General features: G+C 40.4%; 1 protein-coding gene across 1 annotated transcript in view; it reads left to right on the top strand.

Annotated features, from left to right (window-relative positions):
* Positions 1–371: 371 nt before the first annotated feature.
* Positions 372–11,000, top strand: part of LOC139724049 (N-acyl-phosphatidylethanolamine-hydrolyzing phospholipase D-like) — a 64,026-nt gene continuing 53,397 nt past the window's right edge. Inside the window, exon 1 of the mRNA XM_071635247.1 lies at positions 372–917. Within this exon, the coding sequence (XP_071491348.1) occupies positions 865–917 (53 nt within the window). The 5' untranslated portion in view covers positions 372–864. The remainder of the gene's footprint in view (positions 918–11,000) is intronic.

The following is an 11,000-nucleotide window of genomic DNA, read 5'->3' as shown; positions in this document are numbered from 1 at the left end:
ACACATTGATATCTCAGTTGGGTCTGCATGTTTAGACTATGCAGCAAGCATCCTGCTGATGAATATTCATTAAAAAGTGTGACACTTAGCAGCCATTGCACCAATCATCATCCTTGGATTTTGCAGAGCCCATGAATACACAGTAGCAAAGTGGTGCATTAGCTCAGCCAATCAGAGAAGAGCAATGCAGACAGAGGGGAAAGGGGGGGGGAGGGGAAGGGGAAGGGGAGGGGGAAGGGGGTTTGAGTCAGGGGGATTTTAGCAGGACTTCACTGCAAGCTGTGACTGCAAGCTCTGTCTTGGGTCCGCACTTTCAGTCCGACCCAGAAAGAGAGGAAGGCGCAGCAGGGAGAAGCAGGGAGGTCTTGGAAGTTTCCACAGAATTTTAGGGAGCAAGATTGGTGCCATCTCTTTCACAACAGGAAAGATGAGTGGATAGGTGGCTTGTCATCGCAGATGCAACTCATCAGCTCTTCTCCTTGAGCAAATTCTTCTCTGCTGAGAAGTAAACCGTGCTCTTAAACATAGGGCCAACATCGGCACGTTGAGTCTGCTGGCCATCTCCATTCTAGTGGACACGGCATAGATTGTCTTAATCAATCTCTTGGCAATCTTTGTTGGAGCCTAGTGTGTGTTCGGCTGCCGGCCGAGGCATCATCCAGTGAATTCCAGAGGATATACCGTTGCTAGGCGGAGCTTCATCCCTTCCTCTCCATCTCGTGTGTGTTGTTTCTGTGGATCCCAAGTGGAATTCTTGATCTATCTGGTGATAATAAACCAGTGTTAGCTTCTTAGATATCTGGGCTATCTGGAGAAACATCTCTTGTATCTGTTGTTGATGACTGGAAAGCTCACTGCTCCAAGATGCTTCCGATGTCACATCAGTTCTTTTACTGCGATGCTGCAGTCTACAAAAGGTATGCAGGGTCCTCGGTTTTGTTTTCTTGTCATTGTTTAGTTTTAGGAGAGAGAAATAGCTTTTTTAGTCATGTTTTTCTTTTGAATAAATGAAGCAACAAGACTAAATGTATTCAAGCAAAGAACTGCCAACAAATGACATGATTTTTTGTTGTTTGGTTTGTTGTGGAGTTATGTCTGTTAGTTTGTCCTTTTGTTTTAATGTAAGAAACTCAGCAGCACAAATCAGGAAGTGATCAGGCAAAATTGTCTCTTTGCTTGATCTTAGTGATTTGCATGAGAAACAAATATTGAATTTTCAAATTTTGATTATAAATTATAATATGTGAGAAATGTGGATGTACTGTTTGTATCAATAGAGTGTGATTAGATATCAACAGCGACGTAAATGCTGCACTTTGTGAGCTTTTCAATGGAAAAGAAAACAATTGGCATTTTGATAATCAGTGGTTTGCTGGAAAAGCTACTCTATGAGATAAAATCTGACAGTTGAAAATCCTTCCATTTAAAAGCTGCATTGTATGTGGAGTCTTCCATTTTGTAAATGCCTTTTCATTTGTGTGTTTTTTTTTCAAACTCTGTGTCATCAAAATTGTTCATTACACCAAATGCTGAGGACAAGAAAACTTATATTAAACCCTTTAATTTGTTCATACCCCAGAGTTCAGGTTAGATAGGACCTCAATAACTCGTGGCATAGGAGATAGTTGAAATTTTAGTAGATGGAAAAATGCTGATAACCAGCTGTGTTACATTGCCTTTAATGAAAACTAATATACTATGCCTGTGTTTGCACAATGTAGTCCATACCACTTTCATGCACTCAAGAGAGCAAGAGAAATGGTTGATGCTGTAGGCCTACCTACTGACCATTAGCCGGGAGAGCTTGATTAAATGTTCAGTTACATTGCAATGGCAAATTCTTAGTCAATATTTTGTTCTGTCTGTCTGTCATTCATTTATTTATTTATTTATTCATTCATTCATTCATTCATTCATTTTACTCTGTCCTTTTCTTCCTTTCTTCCACTCTCACCCTCTTTGCCCTGAATATGATCTTGATTTCTGTCTATTTTGTATTAGTTGTCACATTTGTTTACATTGCTTTGCCTCTCTGAGTGAGTGCTTGGCATTTCGTCAAAGATTTCTTGGGTGTTGCGTGAGATTTGAATGGCCTCGTTTGACAGTCTTGGCCCTGCTAAGTGGAACTATTTGAAGGAAGCATTGCCCATGTTGTTACCATCTTGAAGACGGGCCAGAGCAGCTGTGAGCATGTCGTTGTTTGGCGAGGGCGACTCTGTGCAAGGCTGGCCTCATGTGGTTCACCAATGACTGAGGTCTAATCACGACCGTCGTGACAAAACGTGATAGATGCAAAAACCATTAATCCCATATGAAGAGCAATCCAGATTAGATTCTACTGATCTTATCTGAAGCAATTTCGTTGGTTTTTGTAACCTCTAATCTCTCATTAGATCATGGGTTCCAAGTGACATTTCAATAAGCAGAGCATTTTGATTCACAGATTTTTGTGAAGTGAATGTCTACATTCATGAAAAAAATCCTTGCTTGGATTTCTTTTTTCCTTTAACCATTGAATGTTTGTCATTGAAGAATTTCATGAGTTCACTTTCTGTTGAGATTTCATGAGCATCTATGTGTAAATTTATGAATTTGCCGTGTGTCATTTTGTATTCTTCTACAGTTTTACAGCAAAGGATAGAGGGGCTTTACATTTTTGTACAATGTACAAGGTGAAAGTCCTTATTTCTCTCTCCTCTGAAAGTATGATAACCAGAACATGAAATTACTCAGTAAAGTCTTATAATTCTGAGATTGAAATAAGCAGTGTGTGTACACCATTGCAATGTTGTGATTTCTGTTCAGTTTTGAACTTCCTTTAAATGGCACTTGGAAATTGTGCAAAGGTTGGGAAAGCAACAGAATTATTCAGCAAAATTACTTCACACTTTTGATGAAGATATCTTAAAGGACAAGTCCACCTTCATATACATAAGGATTGAGAAAATGCAGCAATATCAGTAGAACATATCAGTGAAAGTTTGAGGAAAATTGGACAATCCGTTCAAAAGTTACGAATATTTTAAGTATCTGCGCAGTCACTGCTGGAAGAGAAGACTACTACAGTGTATGATGTCACATGCGTACAACTATATAAGGAAAATAAAAAGAGAATTTCACAAAACTTTACTTTTTGAATAAAGTGCACATTTCTTCGACTTGCTACTGACGTATATTCAGGGTAATATTATTCCCCCTGCCTTCTGAAAGAGAGAAGTCGAGTGTTCTTTTGTTATGCGAGAAAAATGGAAATATGTTGAATTTTCTTTATTCTTTCTTTATATCGTTGTACTCATGTGACATCACAAGCTAAAGTAGTCTTATCATCCAGCCATGACTGAGCAGAAACTTTAAAAATTCATAACTTTTTAACGGATTGTCCGATTTTGCTCAAACTCTCACTGATGTGTTCTACTAATATTGCTGCATTCACTCAACCCACATGTCTATGAAGGTGAACTTGTCCTTTAAGGGGAAGCATTTTTTTTTTTCTGTTTTTTTGAAACATTTGTCTTGATGTGTTGCAGGAGCTAAATACTGTGTTGCTTTTACACGCTAGGCATAACCACACAATTTTTTTTAAAAATGAAAACTGAAAGCCTGGTGATTTTCTGTGTATCCTTTTAAGTCTTCATGCCAAGCTGTGAGCTTCCCCATTTGGGCTTTTCCTCTAGCAAAGTTTGGCATTGCGGATTGGCAATGCGGAACATGAAATGTCAAGTCAATATTTAAACAAATTATTCACGGTCCAAAGTCATTTTGGTTCGGTGCACTGACATTACGGCAGGAGGCAATTTATATTGAGAGACATTTCAGGACTGTGTAGGTTTTCCCACCTCAGGGAGGCCCAATTTTGCTAGCTACACTGTACCTACAAGTGTTCACCCACTTGAATTGGAATGACAACAAAAAGGAGCTATTTCCAGCATTCAAAAAACAATAAAAACCAAAAACGAGGAGGTAAAGACAAAGGCTGAAAATAAAAGGTGACAGAGTACAGAATTTCAGACTCTTAGGTATTATTTTGAAGAAATGAAAGCTGATTTATTGGTGAAACTCAATATCAAATCAAAAGTGATTGAAAAGTGGGTTACAACACTCAAAAGTCAATATTGTCGTGATATGAGAGGCATTGTGCTCTGGGTAATACTTTTATATCAATTGACGTTATGATAGACCTGTTTTTAGTTTCATTCTGATTTATCTGAGCTGACTTTTGTGCTGTCTATGGAATGTTTAATGAACTGCTTGCGTAGTGGTCTCTTGAAAGGACAAACTGTTTGAGGAAAACCTTTCTTTTTTTCTAAAGGAATTCCAAAAATGTATGATCCTTTGAGACAATTTGTAAGTTTACATTTTGCATATTGCTTGAGTTGATACAGCTAAATGTACCGAGACCTTTTCTTTTAGCATTTCAGATAATACATTCAAACGAGAATTTGGTGAAGTGGTCCTCTGCTGTCATTGGATGGTATCATATGTTAAATAAGGCAGCATATTGCTTGAATGCCACCTTGTGATGAGATTCAGAACCTGGAACTTTACAATGAAGCGCCAATAATGCCTGACATGGAAACTGAATGATTTTATATTTTCCAGATACAATACGTACATTTGATTTGGATTCGTGTGGACAGATTTCTCAAGACTGTTTCTCTCCATCACTGAGAATGGCTCAGGAAAGGGAGGGGGAGGGGCATCTTGCGTGTGTGGCTTGCACTTTCTCATTCAAGAACTATTTTGATCCGTACTTGAAGGAACTGGGACAGGGGCCAAATTAGAAGGGGCCAAATTGTTCCTGATATTTGGTAGTGGGTCGTACAGAGGAAATAAGTGACATAACCTCATTAGCTATCCATTTCCTCTGATTGGTTGGTTGAAGGGGGGATCTGAGGGGTAGATGGTCACTTTTTAGTGATGACCACAATGGTCAAGATGATGCCAGATGTTCAAAATTGTTTGTTGTTGTTGTTGTTGTTGTTGTTTCATGTGAGTACTTTCTCCTTCTCTCCCAGATGGAATTTCATTGGTTTAGGCTTCAATATTGAGCTCTGAAAAAAAAAAAAAAAAAAAAACTTGCTGCAATGTTTGTACAACTGCACGTTTTCCTATAAAGTTCATGAGTATGAATTAACCCACAATTTCTCTGGTTTCACATCTGTATGCTTATTATGTGCCGTAAGCTTAGAAAGCCTAAATCAATTCCTGGAGCTGACATGGTTTTGTTGTCTTTGTATTCACTGTACAGTGAAGAAGTTTGCTTCTTTCCCACTTTTGATTATGTCATCAAGGCCCTGTTATGATAGCAAGTACAGCAGTGTTTCTCCAAACTCTCATTGAACCAAGTCTTGCAGAGAGAGGAGGGAAAGTTTCTGCTTTCAAGAAGAGATGCAGAAATGAAGTCCCTTTTAGTTTAAGAAACAAACCAGACATATCACCACCTTTGCTTACCTACTATTATATGTTTTCTTTGAAATTTTGATGGAGTGCATTAATATGAACTATGTGCCATTGGATGGACTTCCCTGAAGTGATTTTGTGTAGTTATAAATTCTGATCCAGATCTGTCAAAGATGTACAATCACTTTGAAATTCACATAGTTCTTATTTGGTAGATGAATGTATGAACGATTGAGAGATGGTCATGTTCATCCATCGAATTATTCAAAAATCTGTCCAATTTCTTTTGTGTGTGTTCTCACATATCTAATGTATTAGAGCCTCTAATATTTTTCCCCAAACAAAATTTCTTTTCAAAACAATGAATTCTTTCAGTAAATCCTACTCAGTTCATGAATAAAAATTGATGTAATGACTACAAAACACACTACAGGGTACCATTTCGCAGTCACATGGAGTGTTGTCGTACCATTACTGTGGAAATGCACATATGACATAAATCATGGTAAGATCCATCCCCAGAGCTAATCTCTCTTTTCAGCAAGTCTCAGCGTAGATATGTCCTCTTAATCTCCTCGGGTCAAATTTGTCCCTCTTACGCCTGTACGTCAGCTTTGACTCGCTTGTGCCACCTTGGATAACATAGCTAATCGCTAGTTTTCGTAGAAGGTCGCGTACTCAGTCCCCCAGTACTGGTGAGAAATGTGGCGTGGGGAAACTGTTCCCTCACAGTTTGGGCCTCAATGGTCCCCTGGTTTGACAGGCAGAGAGAATTATGTTCATGTCTGACAGGAACTGATCATGTGATATGTGGTCTATGGTGGCTGTAGGGAGCCAATAACAATGTTGTTGTCGAGATGAATTGCATTTCGGTTAGTTTCTAGGATCTCCGATGTCCACATAAGCATGCCAATTGGCTGTCAAGTTTGTGTATGTTTTTATTCTTTGTCTTGATGTATGCTTGTAGTGAGAGGAAACCTGTCATCAGTATTTTGATGAGGTGATATTGCTCTCACTTTCCAAACAGGACATTCCATCCAACAATTAATTATCGATCACTTCTCGTGTCATTTGGTTCACTCTTCTTCCATAGTTGCAGGGCCCCAGCTTACAAAGTACTTGAATGTGTATTCGTGCCTTGAAACACTTGAGAGTGTTAATTCCTGCTTACAAACAGAGTGTGAATCTCAGGTACCACCTCTTCACTGGGCAATATCCTGTTTCCAAAGTTCTCCGAAGTGAAAATATGAAAGTATGTCTGCCTCTGCAGAAAAATAGGCATTTCTGTGTCCTATTCAAAGCACTAAATCAAAGATACACTGCTGTTAAAGTATACTCGGAGTTCTCAAAGTGTCCCTTCATAACTTGTAAGTCAGTATGGTCTGCTTACCTCCATAGCCCCACATTCATGTTACACCCATGAATGGATGTGAAATAATTTGGGAGTAACTCTCTTGATTTCTCACAGCAACTTAGAATGCTATTCCTATTGAAGTAGTTAAGAGTTTTTCTTTCTATCTATCTTCAAGTCGTCTTTGATCAGCTTTAAGCGTGAACGATTTTTCAAATGCAAACAGCATGAAGTATGTATAAGTTTCCTCTTTGGCTTAGAAATTTGAGATGTGAGAATTGATTGCTATCTTGTTCCAAGTGTCTGGATACCAGATATTATGATGGTTGTGTGAAAACATTAATCTACAATTGTAGGTCAGGGGTAATCATGTTGGCCTCCTATAAAACATCTCTGTCTTATTGCCCGAGAGGCAAAGGGGATTAATGAAGATTTCAGTTTTGTTTCTTTTTCTTCCTAGTTCAATATTAAGGGCTTGCTTGGGGGTGTTCCATTACACAAACATGCGTAGATAAAAGCTGTTTTGGAAATGATGTGAGGGCAATTCAAAGTTCATCATGTGTTTAGTTTGCAGGAGATGAAGAGGGACTTATTGATTGGTTTCTAGTCAAATGCCAGTCGGCAATTGGATGTACATGGTCATGTGATCATGGATCAGTTGTAGCGTTATGTCAGGGGCAGAACATTGATGGACTGTTTTCCAATGGGGGAAACATTTTCAAATAAAGAAATGGTAGACGAGGGAAGCAGTGTGTCTTGAGATTGAGTAGACAGTGTGCACAGGAGGCACAAAAGCTGTTCAAGTGCATACCGTGGGCTTGGTGATGATGCTGCAAGACTTAGGGTGTGTTTATGCACAATTTGCGAAGGCAGAATCAGCGTTTTGAAACGCTGATTCAAAACGCCGTTCATGGGAGCACTGTTTTATGCTCACTTTCTACGAGCCTTGGAAAGAGCGTTTGCGATTGCTTCGCTGACCTAAGCAGAGGCAGGTCAAATTGGGATGCGCGCTGCGATCAGTGGCCTGGCCTGAGAGAGCAGCTGGGAAAATGCGTATGCACAGTACACGGGAAAACTGCACACGCCAGGGTAGCTGGCTGGCCGGGCGGTGCGCGCTTTTTCATGTGCACCGGAAAGGCATTTAGATGACGTCACTCTAAACACATTTAGAAATGCTGTTGCCTTTATGCTTCCCTGTCAAATGTGATTAGTCAGAAACGCAGATCGTAAACGTACCTTTTTGTGCGTTTTTGATCGGCGTTTTGAATCAGCGTTTCTATCGAAGTGAGCATGAATGCAACAATGTTTTGCACTAATCACGTTTCAAAACACTGATTTTGGCCCGAAAAAGGGAAGCATAAACACGGCCTATGGTCCCTCTACCTCCCTTGTTTCGATAGGATGTTGCAAGAGAACAAGGAATGTTCTTGTGTATTTTCATTTTATGAATTTCGCAAGAGCCAAGATTCGTGAAATTAAAATATGAAAATGTGAAAGTTCTTATCTACTCTATATGCTTTGAATGCCAGAGGCACTTCACGAAAATCTCATGCTGTGAAGAAGGCCATCAGCTCTATTTGCAAAAATTTTATGCCACGAAAATATAATGTTTTACAGTATATAGTTTTGAGAGCTATATAAATAGATATTTAGTCAGTTTGTAAGTTTTGAGTTGTTGGCTATACTTTGCCGATCTCATTGTCCTGTACAGGAAGAATTCAGTTCTCATTCTTTTGTGTTTTCCGTGTTTGACTGTGCGTGTTACCATTCTCTTTGTCGGGTTTGTTAGCTCACCTGAGCCAAAGGCTCAAGTGAGCTATTGCGATCGCCCTTCGTCCGGCGTCCGTCGTGCGTCGTGCGTCGTGCGTCGTGCGTCGTCCGTCGTCCGTCGTCCGTCGTCCGTCGTCCGTCGTGCGTCGTCCGTCGTGCGTCGTGCGTAAACTTTTTACATTTTCATCTTCTTCTTGAAAACCCCATGACCGATTTTCATCAAACTTGGCAGGTAGCATCCCTAGGGGGTTAGGAACTCAATTTGTTAAAATGGGCACCATGCCCCACCCAGGGGGCCCCCAGGGGGGCCCAAACCCCCCAAAATTAAGGAATCTGTAAAAATCTTCTTCTCTAGAACCAGAAGTGATAGAGCTAAGTCAATACTATGAGTTAGTACATTGATGACTGTAGTTTCAAGTTTGTTCATGGCAGAATCAGGGGTGCCCCCCTTGGGACCCAGGGGAGGGGGGTGGGGAAGGGTTCTTATGGGGCCTAAATTGTACATTTTCATCTTCTTCTTGAGAACTCCATGACCCATTTTCACCAAACTTGGCAGGTAGCATCCCTAGGGGGTTAGGAACTCCATTTGTTAAAGTGGGCACCATGACCCACCCAGGGGGCCCCCAGGGGGCCCAAACCCCCCAAAATTAAGGAATCCGCAAAAATCTTCTTCTCTAGAACCAGAAGTGATAGAGCTAGGTTAATACTATGAGTTAGCACATTGATGACTGTAGTTTCAAGTTTGTTCATGGCAGAATCAGGGGTGCCCCCCTTGGGACCCAGGGGAGGGGGGTGAGGAGGGGTCCTAATGGGGCCTAAATTGTACATTTTTATCTTCTTCTTGAGAACCCCATGACCCATTTTCACCAAACTTGGCAGGTAGCATCCCTAGGGGGTTAGGATCTCAATTTGTTAAAATGGGCACCATGCCCCGCCCAGGGGGCCCCCAGGGGGCCCAAACCCCCCAAATGAAGGAATCTTTAAAAATCTTCTCTAGAATCAGAAGTTATAGAGCTGAGATAATACTATGAGTGAGTACATTAATGACTGTAGTTTCAAGTTTGTTCATAGGAGATCCAGGGGTGCCCCTCTTGGGGGTAGGGGGGGGGGGGTGGTTGGAAGGGTCCAAATGGGGGCCTGAATTGTACATTTTCATCTTCTTCCTGAAAACCTCATTATGGATTTTTGTCAAACTTGGCAGGTAGCATCCCTAGGTGGTCAGGATCTCAATTTATCAAACTGGGCACCATGCCCCACCCAGAGGGCCCCAGGGGGCCCCAATCCCCCCAAATTAAGGAATCTTGAAAAAATTGGGCCCTTATTGTACATTTTCATCTTCCACTTGAGAATGCCTCGTCAAATTTTGGTAGAGCTGTGAATAATTTAGATTAGTGACTGCGTGAAAGGTGAACTTGCGATACTCAGGTGAGCGCTAGACCCGCGGGTCTCTTGTTTGTATGTCTACACTGTATGTGAACAGGAGGGTGCAACAATTATCACCTTGATGGGAACCACAGGATCATTGAATAAATAAGTGACTTTGAGTGTATTTCTTTATAACATTCTGTATTACAATGTCCTTGGTGCACTTACTGGCCAGAATGTACTTACATGTAGTTTCCGATTGGGCTTTGCAGATGCACTTGCACGAACAGGTTCAAAGTATTCTAGGAGACTTTACTTCTGAATAAGCACTTTTCTGGGCTGTCAACCAGTGACTTTTTTTTTTGGGGTGTGTGTGTATGTACACAGAGAATTTATTTCTTTCAATAACCAAATAGGTCCTTTTGGGTTTTTTTTACTCTGCTCCAACATTATACACTTTATTTACTAAATTGTTTTCCATTTTCAGGTATCAGCAATATAGGCACCTAATCTGCTATTATTCACAGTTTGCCAAATATTACTGCATTTGGCTACACTGCTGCTTTTTTTTATTGTATGAGACTGAAGCTATATTTGGAATTTTTTCCATATGCTTCTCCTCCCTTTTACGTTCACATATTTAAATCTGGAAGTCTGCAACTAATTGTGTAATGTCTTTCATCCTACTTTTGGGAATTTAACCTCATTTCCTGCATGTGTGGTACTTCCCTCATTATCTCTCTTTTTTATTTTATTTTTTCAATTCTTGCTGCCTATGTGCCATCAAAAATTATCATTCACCTGAAATAGTACTATTCATCATTACAGTCTTAATTTCTTCGACTTTCACTCTAAACTCCCTGTCATCACTCAACGCCTATACTTCAAACTTAGAAAGTCAGCTTTAGATTAAGAGAGTGCACTGGTGTGTATTTCGGCACAGTAAAGCCGTGCGAGCATACTGCGTATTTGAATGTAATGTGCACTATCTCTATTACCCCGCATCATTTCTCCCCTATTTCACAGTGCTTCTTCCTTCTGTTTGCTTTTGTCTGTCATCACTATCATCCGATGCCATCTTACCGCAACAAAAATGTGTCATTTTTGCGATCAG

The sequence above is a fragment of the Diadema antillarum genome, unplaced genomic scaffold (assembly GCF_040938485.1).
Source record: "Diadema antillarum isolate AM-2024a unplaced genomic scaffold, OU_Dant_1.0 scf00000205, whole genome shotgun sequence".
NCBI lineage: Eukaryota > Metazoa > Echinodermata > Echinoidea > Diadematoida > Diadematidae > Diadema > Diadema antillarum.
This window is presented reverse-complemented; position numbering and strand designations above follow the sequence as displayed.